At 37.5% G+C, this 19,310-nt stretch overlaps 1 protein-coding gene across 1 annotated transcript in view; it reads right to left on the reverse strand.

Annotated features, from left to right (window-relative positions):
- SLX4IP (SLX4 interacting protein) overlaps nucleotides 1-19,310 on the reverse strand; it is a 185,797-nt gene that overhangs the window by 23,525 nt on the left and 142,962 nt on the right. Inside the window, 1 exon segment of the mRNA XM_082744411.1 lies at nucleotides 2,766-2,843. Coding sequence (XP_082600537.1) covers nucleotides 2,766-2,843 — 78 coding nt within the window.

Here is a 19,310-nt window from a genome sequence, read left to right on the forward strand (position 1 = left end):
ATCCGTCCCCTAAACTGAAGGGCAGATTCCCAATCTGAATCAGGCTATGGAAATAGCAGTGTCCTTAACAGGAATAATAATAAGGAAATAGTAAAACATGCGATAGCACAGTTGATACAATTACACTATAGTCACACTAATCATTACAATTTCTTAAAGCAAAACAATTGACTTTTGGGCAGAAAAGGCTGAAGGAATCACAGAACTGGATGCCCCAACATTCAGTGAAAGAAAGAATATGAAGTGGTAAATGCCATCTGTATCTTTTCTCCTCTCTCATTTGTCTATCCATCCACATTCACGTATGCAGCCTCCAACTATCTCTGGAGTGATGTTTAGCTGATGCTAACAATGTGTATTCTGGGTGGGTGGTGAGGATCTTCTCCCTTCTTTATACTTGGTTGTACTACTCTAATATTTTTATAATACACATGTATCATACTGATTAACACAAAGCCATTTTTTCTAAAAGAGAAAACCTCCCTTTAAGATGACCAATATTTTTACAGAGGGATGGTATGAATCGGTAAGTGAAGCCTTTTACACACATTGCTCATTTCCAACAATGGCTGACAACGTGAGGGACTGACTGAGGCAATAACGCCTCTTAGCCTGATATACTCAGGAGCCAAGTGTGAAGGTGTTGATTACACAGATGCACAACTTAAACAGAATTAACACCATACCACCTGGCTAGGTTAAATTACACCAAAGGCCTAATGAGTTGATGTTCTAGTAAGAGCCATCTCCTTACCCCGCCCCTAGATCACTGCTGTGTCCTTGGTTATCACTCTTCCCTATTCTATTTCATCCTACTCAGTGCAAGCAGGTTACCAGCTCTAAAAAACAAACAAACAACAACAACAACAACAAAAACAAAAAACAAAACCAAAAAAACCCCAGCTCCATTTATCCTCCTCAAAACCCCATTCTCAGTATCTACCACATGACCTACACACTTCCCTGAGTGGAACCTAACCTGTCACTCTGGTCTTAACCCCACTAGTCCTCCTCATGTAAAAATCCCCCTTTCAGAAAGCGTGCTGTGAAACTCTGACCTCTTACAGATGTTTTATCTGGTTAGGAGACTAGGAAAGGACTTTGAAAAGCCAAAAATAAATAAAATAGAAGTCATTAATATCCATTCATTCTTTTTTTTTTCTTAAGATTAGTTATTTAGTTATTTACTTGACAGAGGGAGAGGGGGAAAGAGAGAGTACAAGTAGGGGAAGCAACAGAGGGAGAAGGAGAAGCAGGATCCCCACTGAGCTGGGAGCCTGATGCAGGGCTGATTCTAGGATCCAGAGATCATGACCTGAGCTGAAGGCAGATGCTTAACTGACCGAGCCACCCAGGCATCCTTATTCACTAATTGTTAATTTCTTAAAAAAAAAAAAAAAAAGATTTTATTTATTTGAGAGAGAGAGAGAGAGAGAGAGAGAGCATGCATGCATGCAAGAGCAGGGGAAGGGGCAGAGGGAAAGAGAGAAGGAGCAGCAGACTCCCTGCTGAGCAAAGGGCTCAATCCCAGGATCTCGAGATCATGACCTGAGCCAAAGTCAGGTGCTTAACCAAGTGGGCCGCTCAGGCACCCTAATTCTTAAAATTTCTTAATGAGATAAGTGGTAAGTAGCCTGCTTCTCACTCTCAGGAAGGAGGAACTGAGTCACAGAATTCATTATCTGCCTCTTGCCGAAAACTGTAAAATCGAACTACAACTTAGTAGATCAGAATTCAAATTCAAAATGATCAATTCTATCCAATAATTTCCCTGATTTGTCTTTCCACTTCTTCCTCTAAAAAATAAGAATGCTAGAATGATGAATTTTGAACATTTGGGGGCCAGGTATTGTATAAATAGAAAGCAACGTCTGCACACCTTTTCTTTGCTTAGGTCATAACTGGAATTTTTATTGTTTTAATATTTAATATTTAAATAAAGTGAAGATTTAGGCAATAAAAATCTCTACCATACAGAGTAGCTAGTCTTCATTTTAACAGACAGGCTTATTTTACTAAGAGAACTGAACAAAGTGGAAAGTCCCATTAAGATATATATATATATATATATTTTAAAAGAGTAATATATTTGATTGACACTTTAAGTTTAAAAAGTGCAGATCATTGTTAAGATTCCAAGAGCAAATCTCCACACAGTTTATTTTCAAAGTCCCTGTTTCATATCTTATATATTAAAATCATCCAAGGAAGTTCAGTTAGATTTTCTTTCCAATGCTCAGATCAGCTTGGAGAATTGTCATTAGCATCTGACTTTATTGTTGTTGGCTGGACGTGTTTGACATCATTTCCCCAGTGGACTTCTTGACTTGGGGAAATGAGGAGGGAAGCTGGCCTTGTCACACACCTAAGAAAGGCTCTGACAGCTCTGGGCTGGGAAAGCATTTTCTCGTGTACACACTTGTTCTGTATCCCAGGGAATTGGTGTGCACAGACAAAGATGAAGTGATTCATAGTTTAACTGCCTCTCAAATCATTCTAGAAGCTCAATGAAAGTGCTGAGATGCAGCAGGAGAATGAAGCATAATGTGGTTCAGCTCATAGTTCTCAGAGAGGCAGTAAATCAGTGAAAATTGAAAAACAAAACAAAACAAAAATCACAAATATTTAGAAATAGTCTTAATTAGTACTTCAATTTCACAAAGGTAATTAAGCAAGTTGGAATCTTCATTCCTTAATTTTCATTCCTTCTCTAGTGCAAGTTAATAGTGCAAAATGCCTGACAACTAAAGAAATCAGTTTCTTACCAGTACTCTGTGAACCCCTGAAACAGTAAAGGCGTAACCCTCTCTTGAGGAAATAGGCTGTGATTTGAAAGCCATAACCTGCAAAGTGAAAGAGGAAATCATTAGACTATAAACTTGCTCGCCACTAAATCCTATTAGCTCCCCAATGCCTACGATATAGTATGTGTTTAATAACTATTTACCAAATGAAAGAATAAAAGGAATCAATAGTGGGACTAACTTGAAAGGAAAGGTTAAATATTACAATCTGAGCTCCTCTAGCCTGGCCAGAGCACCTGGCTGGAATGGTCTCCAGTCCCTGAAGTACCTCAGATGCTTTATCTGTACAATAAATTCAACCAAGAATTCTCTCCCCCTTAAGGTTATCATCCCAAACTGGAGGAGAGATTAAGAGTTTTCCTGATAAGCAAAAGATATAGGATTCATCACCACTATAATGGCCCTATGAGAAATGCTAAAGGGCCTTCTTTAAGGCAAAGAGAAATTGCACTATTCATTATAACCAAATATATATTTGGTTAAAAATATTAGAAAATATATATTTGGTTATAATTAATATATTATATATTCATAATTAACATCTATTATATATGTTCTCACACACACATACACACACATATATATATATGAATAAAGTTTAAAAATCTCACTGGAAAAGGAAAATGTATAACAAAGGTAGTGAAGAATTGCCTGTAAGGCAAGTGTGAAAGCTGAAAGAAAAACATAGTAAAATTCCCTCAAACTACAATAATTAGTTAAGGGCAGCATAAAGTAAAAAGATGCAAAATGTGTCATCAAAAACTATAAAACATGGCAAAGGGTAATAAGGTAAGGCTTTGAAATGTATTTAAAATTAAGTTTCTATGAGCCTAAAACAAGCTGCTATTTATATATGATATTTTATGTGAACCTCATGGTTACCACAAGGGAAGAAGTATATAGTAAATACACAAAAGAAAATGAGAAAGGAAGCTAAACATAACACTCAAGAAAGTTATCAAACCACAAAGGAAGAGAGAAAGAGAAAAAAGGAACAGAAAGGAACTACAAAAATAAGAAAATAATGAAGGAAATGGCAGTAAGTATATACTTATGTATATTTTAAATGTAAATGGTTTAAAATCATCAGTAAAAAGACACAGAGTGCAAAGCAGATTAAAAAACAAAACAAAACAAAAACAAAAACAAACCAAGACCCATCTATATGCTGCCTACAAGATATTCACTTCAGAAGTAAGAACACAAAGACTGAAAGGACAGAAAAAGACAGTCCATGAAAATGGAAATGAAAAGAATGCTGAAGTAGTTATGCTCATTTTCAAACAAAATAAACTTCAGAACAAAGATTGAATTAAAAAACCAAAGAGGGCATTACAGGGGCGCCTGGGTGGCTCAGCGGGTTAAACCTCTGCCTTAGACTCAGGTCATGATCGCAGGGTCCTGAGACTGAGCCCCACATCAGGCTCTCTGCTCAGCAGGGAGCCTGCTTCCCTCCCCCACTCCCATCCTCCTGCTCTGCCTACTTGTGATCTCTATCAAATAAATAAATAAAAACTTAAAAAGAAGGCATTACATAAAGAGGTCAATCTAACAAGAAAATATAACATTTATAAATATATATGCACCAGACAGGGGAGAACTAAAATATATAAAGAAAATATTAACAGACTTAAAGAGAGAAATTGAAATCAATATAGTAACACTAGGAGAGTATAATATCCCACTGTTGTCAATGGATAAATTATCTAGACAACAACAACAACAGCAATAACTCAATATAGAAACATCAGTTTCAAACACATTAGACCAGATAGACTTAACAAATATATAGAAAACATTCTATCCAAAAGCAGAATACATTTTCTCAAGTGTACAGGAAATGTATCCAGTTTGGATCACAGATTGGCCATAAAACAAGTTCAATAATTTCAATAATAGTTAAATTGTATCAAGCATCTTTTCCAAGCAAACTGGTATGAAGGTAGGAATTAATTAGAAGAAGAAAATGGAGAAAACAAACAAACAAACAAACATGAAAACTTGGAAATTAAACAACATGCTACTGAACAACCAATGGGTCATTAAAGGGAAACAAAGGAGAAGTAAAAAAAAAAAAAATCCATAGACAAGTGAAAATAAAAATAGGAAATACCAAATATATGGGATGCAGTAAAAGCAGTTCTATGAGGGAAGTTTATAGCAATAAGGCCTACCTCAAGAAATACGAAAAATCTCAAATAAACAATCTAATTTTACACCTAAAGGAATCACGAAAGAAGAACAAACAAGGACCAAAATTAACAGAAGAAAGGACATAGTGACCAGAGGAGAAACAGAGACTAAAAAGGCAATAGGAAAAAAAGGATAAATAAATAAATAAATAAATAAATAAATAGCTGGCTCTTTGAAAAGATAAACAAAATTAACAAACACTTAGCTACACTAACCAAGAAAAAGACGAGAGAGAGAGAGAGAGAATTCAAATAAAATCAGAAAGAGAAGTTATAACCAATACCAATAACACAGAGGAGAAGTTACAACCAAGGATTGTAAGAGACTACTATGAAAAAATGATACACAAAAAAACTGGACAACCTGGAAGAAATTAATAAATTCCTAGAAACCTAGAATCTTCCAAGACTGAATAAGATTGAATAATAAAGAGATAAAAGGAGATATAAAATCTAAATAGACTAGTAAGGAGATTGTAACAGTAATCAAAAACCTCCCAATAACAAAAGTCTAGGACCAGATGGCAGATGGCTTCACCGGAGAATTCTACCAAACATTCAAAGAATATTTTGAAACTCTTCCAAAATTTGAAGGGGATGGAAAGCTTCCAATCACATTTTACAAGGCCAGCATTACCCTGATACCAAAACCAGACAAGGGCACCACAAAAAAAGAAAATTAAAAGCCAATACTCTTGATGAACAGAGATCCAAAAAATCCACAACAAATATCAGCAAAACAAACCCAACAATACATTAAAAGAATCATACACTGTGATCAAGTGCAATTTATTCCAGTGATGCCAGGATGGTTCAACATCTGCAACTCAATCTATACTGCACATCACATTAACAAAATGAACAAAAATCATGATCTCAATAGATGCAGGGGAAAAAAATGTGACATAATTCAACATCCATTTATGATAAAAATTCTCAGTAAAGTGGGTATGGAAGAAATATACTTCAATGTAATAAAGGCTTGATATGACAACCCTATAGTTAACATCATACTTAATGGTGAAAGGCTGAAAGCTCTAAGATCAGGAATAAACCCATTCTCACCACTTTTATTCAGAACTAGTATTAGATGTCCTAGCCACAAATATTACAAGAAAAAGAAATAAAAGGCATCCAAATCGTAAAAAAGGTAACACTGTCGCTACTTGCAGATGACATGATACTATGTACAGAAAACTGTAAAGAATCCACCAAAAACAAAACAAATACCTGTTAAGAGTAAGTGAATTCAGTCAAGTTGCAGGGTACAAAATCAATGCACAGAAATTTGTAGTATTTCTATATACTAATAACAAAATATTAGAAAGAAGTTTAGAAAACAATCCCATTTAGAAATGCATCAGCAAAAGAATGAAATACCTACTAATAAATTTAACCAAGAAGATGAATGACCTGGACATTGTAAGACAGTAAAGAAGCTGCAAATAAATGGCAACATATTCTGTTCTCAGACTGAATTAATATTGTAAAAATGTCTACATTAGTCACACAATCCACAGATTCGGTGCAATACCTATCAAAATTCCAGTGGCATACCACACAAACTAGAACAAGTAAGTCTAAAATTTGTATGGAACCACAAAAGATTCTGAAAAGATTCAAGCAGCTTTGAGAAAGAAGAACAAAGCTAGAGGTATCACACTTTCTGATTTCAAACTATACTGCAAAGCTGTAGTAAATCAAAACATTATGGTATTGGTACAAAGACAGACACACTGATTAATAAAACAGAATAGAAAGTCCAGAAATAAACCCACACATAAATGGATAGTTAATCTATGACAAATGAGCCAAGAACATAAAATGGAAAAAGGGCAGTCCCTTCAATAATGTTAGAAAAACTGGACAACCACATGTGAAAGAAGAAAACTAGACCACTGTCACATTATACATAAAAATTAACTCAAAATGCATTAAAAACTTCAATGTAAGACCTGAAACCATTAAATTCCTAGAAGAAAATATAAGTTTTAAAGTCTTTGACATCAGTTTTGGTAACATCTTTGTAGATCTGACATTAAAGACAAGGGAAACAAAAGTGAAAGTCAACAAATTGGAGATCAAACTTAAAAGCTTCTACCCAGTGCAGGAACCACCAAAAAACAAACAAAACAAAACAAAACAAAAAACTAAAAAAAATAGGCAACCCACTGAGTAGGAGCAATTTTTTCTTGCAAACTACGTATCCAATAAGGGGTTAATATCCAAAATACATATAAAATTCATATAACTCAATGACAGCAACAAAGCAAACAAACAACCTGATTAAGAAATGAGCAGAAGAGAGGTGCCTGGTTGGCTCACTCAGTTTAGTGTCCAACTCTTGATTTCAGCTCAGGTAATGATCTCAGGATTGTGAGATCGAGTCCCATGTCAGGCTCTGCACTGGGCATGAAGCCTGCTTAAGATTCTCTCTTTCCTTCTCCCTCTGCTCCTTCCCACATAGCTCCCCCTCTCTAAAAAAGGGGGGGATGGAGTTGTAGTTTATTCATTTTTAGGGGCAATATAATACTTCACCAACCATGCTCCCTTCTCTTTAAATGTAAATTTCAGATGTACATCTTTATAATTCAACATTTATACACATCACAAAGTGATCACCACAGGTCTAGTTATCATTCATCATCATCCAGATAACACCCAGATAATTCTCTTCACCCTTTCACCATCCACAAACCACGCCCCCATCCCCTGTAACCTCTAGTCTGTTGTTTTTATTTTATTTGTTCATTTGTTTGGTTTTTTTGGATTCCACATATGACTGAAATCATATGGCATTTGTCTTTCTTTGTCTTTTTTTTTTTTTTAAAGATTTTATTTATTTGACAGACAGAGATCACAAGTAGGCAGAGAGGCAGGCAGATAGAGAGTGAGAGAAGGAAACAGGCTCCCTGCTGAGCAGAGAGCCCGATGTGGGACTCGATCCCAGGACCCTGAGATCATGACCTGAGCCGAAGGCAGCGGCTTAACCCACTGAGCCACCCAGGCGCCCTGTCTTTCTTTGTCTTATTTCATTTAGTCTAATACCTTCAAGGTCCATCTGTGTTGTCACAAATGGCAAGATTTCGTTCTTTTTTGTTGTTGTTTTAGTAGTAGTCCATTGTATAAATAAATATGCTGCTCCTTTTTAATTCATCTATTGATGGACAACTAGGTTGTTTCAATATCTTGCTATTATTGTTAAGTAATGCTGCAGAAAACACGGGTGTGCATATATCTTTTCGAATTAGTGTTTTCATATCTTTGGATAAATACCACAGAGTAGAATATTGGGGTCATACAATAGTTCTATTCTTAATTTTTTGAGGCCACTATATTTCCTTTTCTTCAGGTTTTTTTTTTTTTTTTTAAAGATTTTATTATTTATTTGTCAGACAGAGAGATAAAGAGAGACCACCAGCAGGGGGAGTGGCAGGCTGAGAGAGATGCGGGCTCCCCACAGAGCAAGGAGCCCAATGTGGGACTCAATCCCAGGACCCCGGGATCATGACCTGAGCCAAAGTCATATGCTTAGCCAACTGAGCCACCCATGCATCCGACTGTGTCTTCCATAGTGGGTATATTGATTTACCTTCTCGCTAACAGTATACAAAAGTTCCTTTTTCTCCACGTCCTCACCATCACTTGTAATTACTTATCTTTTTTTTTAAATAACCATTATAAATGATGTTAGGTCGTTGTCATCTTGATTTGCATTTGCCTGTTAAATAATGGTGTTAAGCATCTTTTCATGTGTCTGTTGGCCATCTGTACATCTTCTTTGAAATAATGTTTATTCAAGTCTTCTGCTCAAAATTCCAGTGGCATACTTCATAAACTAGAACAAATATGTCTAAAATTTGTATGGAACCACAAAAGATTCTGAAAAGATTCAAGCAGTCTTGAGAAAGAAGAACAAGGCTTGAGGTATCACACTTTCTGATTTCAAACTATACTGCAAAGCATTGTGGTATTAGTACAAAGACAGACTCACTGATTAATAAAACAGAATAGAGTCCAGAAATAAACCATGGGTGGTTTGTGGGTGGTGAAAGGGTGAAGAGAATTATCTGGGTGTTATCTGGATGATGATGATGAATGGTAACTAGACCTGTGGTGATCACTTTGTGATGTATAGAGATGTCAAATTATAAAGATGTACATCTGGAATTTACAGTTAAAGAGAGGGGGCATGGTCGGTAAAGTATTATATTGCCTCTAAAAATGAATAAACTACAACTCCAGGCCCTATCAGAAAAAAGTCTCACAAACAAAATTTTAAGTAAAGAAGCCTGGTGTAAAGGAGTACATTCCATCTGAAAAATGGAGACATTACCATTCATCTCATAAGGTAGCAACCGAATTTCATAAAAAGTACCAGCATGGTTCCTTCTTCTCTTCCTCTCTCTCTCCTTTCCTCCCTCCCTCCATCTCTCCTTTCTTCCTTCCCTTCCAGCCCACCTCCAGGTATAAACTACTCTGTTGATGACCTTCCTGGAAACACAAGAGGAGTAAGCATCCAGGGGTAAGCATCTCCAGGTTCCAAGACAGCCTCAGAGATAGTATTATAACCATGAAATTGGAAGGGCCGGAAGTTCTAACAGGTAGTCTCCAGGACCACCAGATTCTTCAAAGTCCATGATTATAACTGTTCTGAAATAATTTTTATATTAAAAAAAAAACACAAAGAAGTTTTCACTTTTATATTCAGTATCCTTCAGACTCTCCTGTAGAAAGATCCAGAACATCAGTGACTGCAGTTTGACATCTGTCTACACAAGCTACAGCTTTGACAGCACAATTGCTTTAGTCACGAGGATTGCAAAATAAGAGTGACATCTATGACAGCGTAATCTCTAGATTTACAGAGATGAAATGCATTTTTTCTAACACATCTGACATGGATCGCGTTTTGATCATGTGCCTATTCTCTACATAAAATGTCAAACAAGACATGCACACCACTGGCATTATTCTGAGTGCTTTAAAATGAATCCTTTATTCCTTAGTCACTGAGAGTGGAAGAGACTTCTGTATTTATTTGTCCTACTTCTTTGTGGGGTGGGGATGGAGATTGTAAGAAAAGAAAGGAGTCCTTAACAATTCACAAATTTGGAAATTCCGGAATTCACAAATACAGAAAAATTTTACAGTGATTTTCAAAGTAATGATTATAAAGTCAGTCTTCCAAAGGCGTGAATAACAATAGAATGGCAGTATCTAAGTCATTCTGCCTTTGTTGATAAATCATGCTTAATACTTACAGATCTAGGTAACTAAGATCGAGATTTTCAAAAATCTCCTTGTACAAAATCTCTAGCAATAGAATGTTATTATTAGGAAGGGGCTAAAACTGAAGTTGACTATGAAAGCTACAGCTCTGAATTCAGAAAGCACGGTGTGTGGACACACCTTGAGTGATAACTAAATCTTACCAGGAGGCTAAACAACAGTATCAATATGACACCTTCCTTTATAGAAAAAGAAAGCAGTCTAAAGAAAATTGTATGTAAGTGATTACTGAAACTACTGGGAGAACACTGAACTCTTTTTCCCCCCATCCTTTCCACCCCCAGGATAGGATTATGCTAGAGAGAATCATCCCTAAACTGGCCACTCACCATAATTCCAGTGGAAAAACCACCCCCACCCCCTACCTCTGCCATGGCATCTACAAGAGAAATGGCAAGTTCAACATGCAGAAAACATTTGCACCTGCTTATTCCAAATTCCACCGGCCATAGGAAACTTTATTGGTTGAAGAGAGATTAAACACAAAAGATACTGTGTCAGTCCTCATGGCAAACTAATTTTGATATATAAACAGAGAAAATCACTGCCACTAAAATATACTGACTTGAAATGCTAGAGAGATGTATTTCATTTATCCACAGATAACAGACGGTGATAAAGACTACAAGCTTATCTTTGCTCTTTAATGTAATTAACTTTCCTCAAAGAGTTCAGCGGGCCACTGAGATTTTGTACTTATCCAGAGCTAAAGCAAAGTTCCACTATTCTCTAAAACTAAATAGCAACTTGGCAAAGAATCCAGGAGGCCCTTTTCCTTTCCCTTCTCTGGGCCTAAGCTCCAAGCCTGCAAACACTGGTGTTCTAAACGCACAGAACTGGAGTCAGGAGGAGATTGGGGTTAGGGGACAAAATGGAAACCATATAGTGAGCATCTCTTCACTTGAAAACCACCTGACAATGGCATTCCAAGACTCCGAGGCCACTGTAAATCACAGTTAAGTACTTCTGCTCTCTTGCCAGTTATTGTGGTGCCCCTAAATCTAAGAAGACTGTCGTTAGACACAGGAAGAGACTGGGGTTAGGAGGAGGACAGTTTTGTTGTGGGATCAGTTTTCTACCAGGAGCCTTCAGGTATGTGTATTTCTAGAAGTAATTTATATTTCCACACTGCTTAATGTCACTCGACGTCCAGTACCAGCAAGAGTCCATTTCCATCACAGGCTTCCAAGCAGCCTCCAAGGGTCTCCAGTCCAGGTCTTTGACATCCTGTTGTTTGTAAAGAGCTGCTGCTCTACTACCTTTGCACAAACCTCCCAACCTCCAGGAGGCCCCAAATGCTGATTTGTTACCACATTAACATTCTTCTGGCTCACCTGGTCATTCACAGAAGAGCATTAAGTCTCTAGGGGAAAAAAAGGGGGGTGGGGGGGGAGGGACTCAGCAGTATTTACGAGAGAAAGAAAGAGGGGCGTATGTTTTAAGGACGAACCTGAGTTCTGCTATTTTATTCCACATTTTGTCTAAACAAACTGCTCCAAAATGGCTTTATTAGAAGTTCAGAGACTACATGAAGAGAAAGGGAAAAACAACAACAAAAAGTCAAATACGGGTTGAACAAATTCCATTCTGGCTTAGCAGGGCAGTAGATGAGTTTTAAGTAGTACCATGGTCCAGTGAGTAATACTTTTTAAGGGAGTGGTCGTGCATTGGGGTTGTTATATTTCATAGTCCCAGGGCACCAAGAACAAATATCCAACATGGAGTTTTTACTGTAAAACTATCCAGCTTCCCTTGTTTTCCAGGGAACTCATAGCCAAGGCAATGTGAACCTCCCCCAGGCTGCCAAGAGAAGTCTGTGGGACAGTGCATCCGAGCAGCAGAGCACTCTCCCACAGCTCTTCTGAGAGCACGTGGAGCCTGGGAAAATGCCTCTGAGTGGCCTGCAGAGTCATGAGGACTGCATGACGGGTGAGCCCGTCATAGCTGGTTCAACCCAGCGCTGCATGGCTCTCCTCCAGCCAAGCCGCCTTCTCCCAAACCACAAGGCAGCCTCAGGGTAGGAAGACCCACGTTGTCCCACAGTGTCTCTCTCCCGAAGATGACCTCATTATTATTATTATCATTCACAATTATGAAAATTGTCAAACATCCAGAAAAGTAGAAAAAACAGTGCCATGAACACCCCAAACCCTGCCATCTGGACTCTATAATGGTTAATATTTTGTCATATTTCATATACCTATTTGGTAAACCATTTCCATTTTTCTTAAGATCTTATTTATTCTTTTGATAGAGAGGAAGCTCAAGCCACAGGGAAGAGCAGAGGGAGAGGGCTGAGATTCCAGAGATCTCAGGACCCCGGGATCACGACCTAAGCCAAAGGCAGACGCTTAACCGAATGAGCCACTCAGGTGCCCCTTGGTAAACCATTTCAAAATAAATTAGACATCATGACCCTTCACTCCTAAATATGTGAGCACAGACTCACATATAACAAAACCTTTTCCTATATCACCAAGAGACTGAGATCACAACTGAGCATGATATTATGGCTCCATCAAATAACCAGCCCATATTCAAATTTCTCAAACTACCCCCAAAATGTGTTATCAGTGATTTTCCCTCTTGAATCAGAAGCCAACCAAGGACCATGCATTGCATTTGGTTAAGTATCTTACATTTCCTGTAACCTAAAATAATCTCTCCCTTTCTTGTATTCGTAACTCTGATCTTTTAAAAAGAGATCAGGCTAGTTGTCTTAGAGAGTGACCCCCCCAATTAGAATTTGAACTTTAAAAAATTAAAAAAACCCATTTGCCTAAATACAAATTTTCAACCTGTATGCTCTTTTATAATGTCAGCCCTTTATTAATTTGGATAGCTTCTTTAAGTGCTGCAGGAAACAGCAGGTTCAAACTAATGCTGTAATTGTAATTCCAAGTCTGGAACACAGAGGACGTGAAGATTTAGTCCCAAAGATTAATTTCAAAGAAATTAGATCTTAAATTTATAAACACTTGAATTTTTAGCAAAGGTGATCAAGTAGGATAGTGGTCTCATACTTGATTTAAGAAAGGGTACTTGGTGGCAATCAGATGACTATATGCTGACCTGGAAGCAGCTCCACACTGAGGACTAGTTCAGACTTGTGACTGTTTCCAGTCTGAGGTCATGAGTCAGCTCTCATTCTCCATCTGAAGACTTGTTTAGATTTAATAAGAGGGTAGCAAGGAAGAGGCTGATAGCTACCAACTACTGACAATGTCTGCTATGCTAGACTAGACCTGAAACATAGAAAGCATTTTAAAAATGAAGGATATGTGTATTTTAAAGCTATTTTGTTCATGAAAAATAAAGTTGTAACTCATTACTTCTGTAACAATCCACTGGGAAACTTATACCTGTACTTATCAGATAGCCAAGGGTAGAAAAAGCACAAGTGTGATGCCTTCGTATAGGACATACAGAGAGGTTCCCAGTATAAGACGGAGACTTCGGAAAAGCCCTGATGGGGCCTTCTGAAACATGTTATAAACCGAAATGTCATCTTCACCATTACTGGTGATGGGTGGGGTTGAGGACAGGGGTTGTTCTGTGGGAACCAAGAGTCCTACCATAAGTTTAAGAACACACACACATAGGATCCTAGTTTAAGACCACAACTGGGAAACAATTTGGGTGGGTAAGTGGAATATTTGGTCCTGGGCTAAAAGTTTCACTTATTACCCAAGACATTTAGAGACTCCAAAAAGGATCCCTTGAGATAACATTTCACGTCCTTAAATAAGGATAGCACTGGACTCTGAGTCACAATAAAGCTATGTCTACTTGATGCCAAAAGAAATGGGGCAAACTAGTTAGTTCCATGGAAAAAAAAAAAAAAAAAAAAAACCTACAAACAAGATTATTGCTTGAGGCCAAATTTCTTTAAGAAAAATTTTTTTTCTACCTGTCATTTCACTGACTTTGTATGCAATACCACTGGCCACATGTGCTATTAATTTTCCTATCTGTGGGATCCATCTGAGAATTTACCACTGAATGAGAAAGCTTCTCAGACAGACAAAAATTAGAAGAAAACAAATTGAGAAATTATCGCTTCTGATTTCTTTCCTATATTGCTTTTCCACTTTTTGCTTTACGAAAGTACGCCCATAACATTAGGTATGAAAACCGTGTTTAGATCATGGGTAAGCACCAATGAAATGATATTCAAAAGAACGGTTCCCACAATAGGTACTCCACCAGACCATGCATAATAATGGGGGTGGCAGAACTGGGTACTTATAAAACTCAAAGTTCCCTACAAAGCCCTTCCCTCCCCTTTAAATAAATATGCATAAAAGAAACAGATTTTTTAATAAACCTTCTCAGTGAGGTAGCCGGTTGTTTGAACTGCTGGCCCCTCTACAATAACTTTCACACTTCCTGAGCGTGGGACGAGCTCCAGATGAAGCATGTCCTCTGTGGCCTCACTGTCTTGCAGGGGGGTCCATTCTAACTCTGCACTTCTACGTAGGACCATGTGCAATGAGAAAAGAGTCTTGGAACCACTGGCCTATTATACAGGATCACAGAATCACAGCACAAACAACATCCTCGAAGAATCATTCAGTTCACTTCCTGCTTGTTAGCCAGGACCGTATTTAAATTATATTTTAAAAACAACACCGAAACTGCAAATGAGAAGATGCAACAGCCACTGGCATGCAACTTGATTCTTCCTTTACCATTTGAATTGGGCTGCAAACTTAGATGCTGACAGGGGCAGGACAGGAACATGAAAAGGGCTGGGTGTGGGCTGTGGAAAACTGGAAAGCGCATGGTTGGTTTATGGAAGACAGGAGCTCCCGAACTCTAGCCTCAGCTGCCACTGGGAATTAGGGCACTGGAGTACCAGGTTTTAGGTCTTTCCAGAAAAGCTGAATATCCTAATTTTTATGTGTAATCTCCCAAATTTTAGATTAACAATGACTTAAGATTTACTGTGCAGTCCAAATATGGCATTTCTGAGGGTGGCTTCAGCTTCATACTACAGGTCTGTAATCTCTAATCGAAATTCTTCACCATGTAGCTGAAGTTCATCTACTTGTGTTCTGTTTTTGGCAGAGCTGGAAGAACGCTGGCCACTACCAAATGCTTGGACATAGGTAGTCAGTTTCAATCTAGTCATTTACTCTAAGCTAAATAAACCCAGGTCCTTAACCTCGCTACACAGGACATGTTTATCTACCTTTAAATCATTCTGACACTTCTAAGTCCTGACATTAAATATAACACAGCTAACAGTTTGACTCAACGTGGGGGGAAAATGAAAAGACTGCACAATTTTAGAAATCATTAGTCATGTCAATGTGTGAGATCTGTATTTTAAAAAAATCACAAAACTTAACGTTTATTAAAAAAGGACTCAAAGCCCAAGTAACATACCATGTTCTGGACTGGAAGGGCTAACAGTTATAAAGATGCCAATTGTTGCCATATTTATTTATTTAACAAACATGTACTGAGTGTCTATTATGTACCAGAAAATTCCAGTCAAAATCACAATGAAAATGGTGTGTGTGTGTGTGTGTGTGCACGTGCGCATGCACGAGTAAAAGGAGGTACTTTAGAAGTTGTCAAAAACAATTCTAAAACTAATCTGGAAAAATAAGCAAATAAGAATAGCTAAGAGCTAAAAGAAAAAAAAACTCCAAACAAAATTTTTTTTTCTAATTAAAAGTGATGTATACTCAATGTGTTTAAAAAAAAAAAAAAAAAACAACCTAGAGAAAAACAAAAAGGTGTAAGGAGAAACTTAAATTGCCAATAATCTGACCACTCAGTACCAGTTAACTTTTGTCACCTTGATTTTTGATGTCCTCCAAATCTTTCCTCAAGATATATAAACACACACACACACACACACACACACACACACGTATTTTTTTATTTTTACAAAAATGGAATTACATGATAAATGCTGCTTTATAACCTGATTTTTCGTTTAAAAAAGCCTCAATGCTACATATGCTGATTTTCGGTATGGTATTACTTAGGAATCCACTTTTACTCTTTCACAATTTAATATTCAATTGAAGAGGGTTCTAACTGATCTACAGTGCCAGCTCTGCCACACACAGGGCCTCTTTTTCAGAGTTATTTTACTCCACTGCCTTATCAGTCAAAATGCACTGTATTAACCACCCGAGCTTTATTTACAGTAAACCTTAATATCCAGTAGGGCAAATTCTTTTCCTGACCCTCAACACTGTTTCTAATCTTCTTCTGGAGTATACAGAGTTATTCCTCCTCCTTTATGCTTTCATATAGCTTTGTGTATTAGCTTGCCAAGATGCAAAAAAAATCTGTGTTGGAAGTTTGATTAGAAAGGCCCTGAATTTATAGATCCATTTGGAGACAAATGGGACTTCCTATACATCTGACATGGCAGGCCTCCCAACTATTTTTAAGGACTTTTAAAAATCTCTTTCAGGGGCGCCTGGGTGGCTCAGTGGGTTAAGCCGCTGCCTTCGGCTCGGGTCATGATCTCAGGGTCCTGGGATCGAGTCCCGCATCGGGCTCTCTGCTCGGCAGGAAGCCTGCTTCCCTCTCTCTCTCTCTCTGCCTGCCTCTCCATCTACTTGTGATTTCTCTCTGTCAAATAAATAAATAAAATCTTTAAAAAAAAAAATCTCTTTCAATAAGGTATAAAATTTTTCTATGTAATGTTCTTGCATACTTCATTAAGTTATTATGAGGTACTTCCCGTTTTTTATTGTTGCCATCATACACATTATTTCCTAAAAATTTCATTTTCAAATCATCTGCTGTTGTAATTGACTTTTTTGCATGTTGACCTGCAGCTGAAAAACCTATTAAACCCTCATTAATTCTAATAATCAGTTGCCATATTTCCCTTAGAGTTCTCATGACACTTTTATTCTTTATTTCCAATTTTCTCACCTATATTTTTCTTCCCTGACTTATTGTCTGGGTGGGAATCTTTAGTAAATGTTGAATACTGCTGCTAGTAGGAATCACTGTGGGACTCCCGATTATAAAAGGAACTTTTTTTTTTAAAGGTTTTATTTTATTTATTTGAAAGAGAGAGAGCACAAGCAGTGGAAGTGGCAGGCAGAGGAAGAAGTAGGCTCTCTGCCCAGCAAGGGGCCCAATGCGGGACTCAATCCCAGGATCCCAGGACCACGACCTGAGCCGAAGGCAGAGGCTTAACTGACTGCGCCACCCAAGTGTCCTTAATAGGAACATTTTTAATGTTTCAGCACTGAGAACAGTATTTGTTTCCATTTCACCTAAGTTTTCATATTTTTTAGCTTTTGTAATAGGTACTACACCACAGATTTGTGGCTCTGTCCTTCATGACACACAGTGAACTGCTTTCTCCCATGGTATTTATGTAGGCTGCTTTCTGTTCTATGTTTTCTATTCAGCATTTGTCTGTAACAAACATTCCCCTCAAAGAAAAACAAACAAACATTCCCCTCAGTACTGTCACAGTCGTTTAGGATTTGTATCCCATTGGACAATGTGCTGGGTCTTTTCCCAATTTTTGATGCATTCCCTTAAGTCACATGTAAAAACAGTAAATTTCCCCAAAGTTTATCATCAATTCTACCATCTTCGGTTATTAAATAAACCACTGTGAAGTCTAAGAAACCACCTACTAGTCTACAGTCTTTCCAGTTGCCAGTCATGAGCCCACTACCCATACATAAATCACTCGAGGAATGTGAAGTTCCAAGGCTGGGGTCTTTTCTCACTGTAACTGATCCCTGTAGCCCCAGCACCCAAGAATCTGATGTAGATCTGGGGTGAGTTCCAGAAACCTGTGTTCTGTTTAAAGAGCTCCAGGGGATTCTGATGCATAGTTCAGATTTAGAAGTCACTGCTCTAAATCTTATTTTGTTGATTTCCTGCTATGTTATAATGAACTTCGTAGCAAGAGTCCTGCTAGAGTAATGGTGGTACTTTATAGAGTTCTTAGAAGATGAAAACAAAACTCAAGTTCTGGAAGTGAATATAAGAGAGATATTATCCTGGCTTCTTAAACACAAACAAATAGGACTCTGGTAGGAGTACTATAGCAACAGTGAAGAGGCATGGGGAGAAAGCTAATTTCTAAGGCACTCAAGGCCCAAACTACCGAGGCAATTTATGAGAAGCCAATGCATATTAGCTTAGTTATTATCACATCTCTGGAGGATTTCAAAGAACAAGTCTCATGCCTCCTTTGTTTTGTTTTCTCTCTAACTGCCAGATGAACTACCTTTTCACAGGGAAAAAAAAAAAAGTCACTACATACTTCTCATTTTTTATCTTCCCCAAGTCCTTAGAGTTCACCTAAAATATATATCATTTTGATATGTAAAAATTAAAGTGATAGGTATGCGATGACTTATGATCGTAATTAAGATGCTAAATCAGATCTCACATAGACTCAGATTAAAAAGGAACTAATAAGGTATGCTATGACTCAGGTTTTATTATTTCCAAAACACTACCTTGATATTCTTATCTTAACTGTCTAAATGAGGCCAATGAAGAGTATGTAAAGAGGACTTTTTAATTTTGTTTTGCTTACACGGTATTTCCTGATATATATATATATATATATATATATATATATATATATATGTCAAATGAACAAATCAAAAACACTGGTTAATATAAAAAATCATAAAACAGAACCTCTACCTTTATCATATACATGTTCTGAACATGAATTTGAGAGATATAACAAGACATGTGCTTCCAAAGAAGAGGCAACAGGAAATACACCCCACCTACCATAAAGGATTGTTGCATAAGAAACAACAACAGGGATCTGACCTCATCAAGTCTCTTGATCTAACTACCAGTTTACAGGAAATACAGGGGCTGGAAGACTATGTTAACACTACCGTGCAGATGCAGCCAGCCAAACCCAAAATGTGGGAAATTCCAGAGGACACTTGACCTAGTTTCTTCAATAAGTAAACACAAAGAAAAAAAAATTGGAAGGAGTGTTCCCCTAAGTTCAAAGAGATATTCACCTAAGGTAAAAAGAATCAATCAA

Source organism: Mustela nivalis, assembly GCF_964662115.1.
Source record: "Mustela nivalis genome assembly, chromosome: 8".
Lineage (NCBI taxonomy): Eukaryota > Metazoa > Chordata > Mammalia > Carnivora > Mustelidae > Mustela > Mustela nivalis.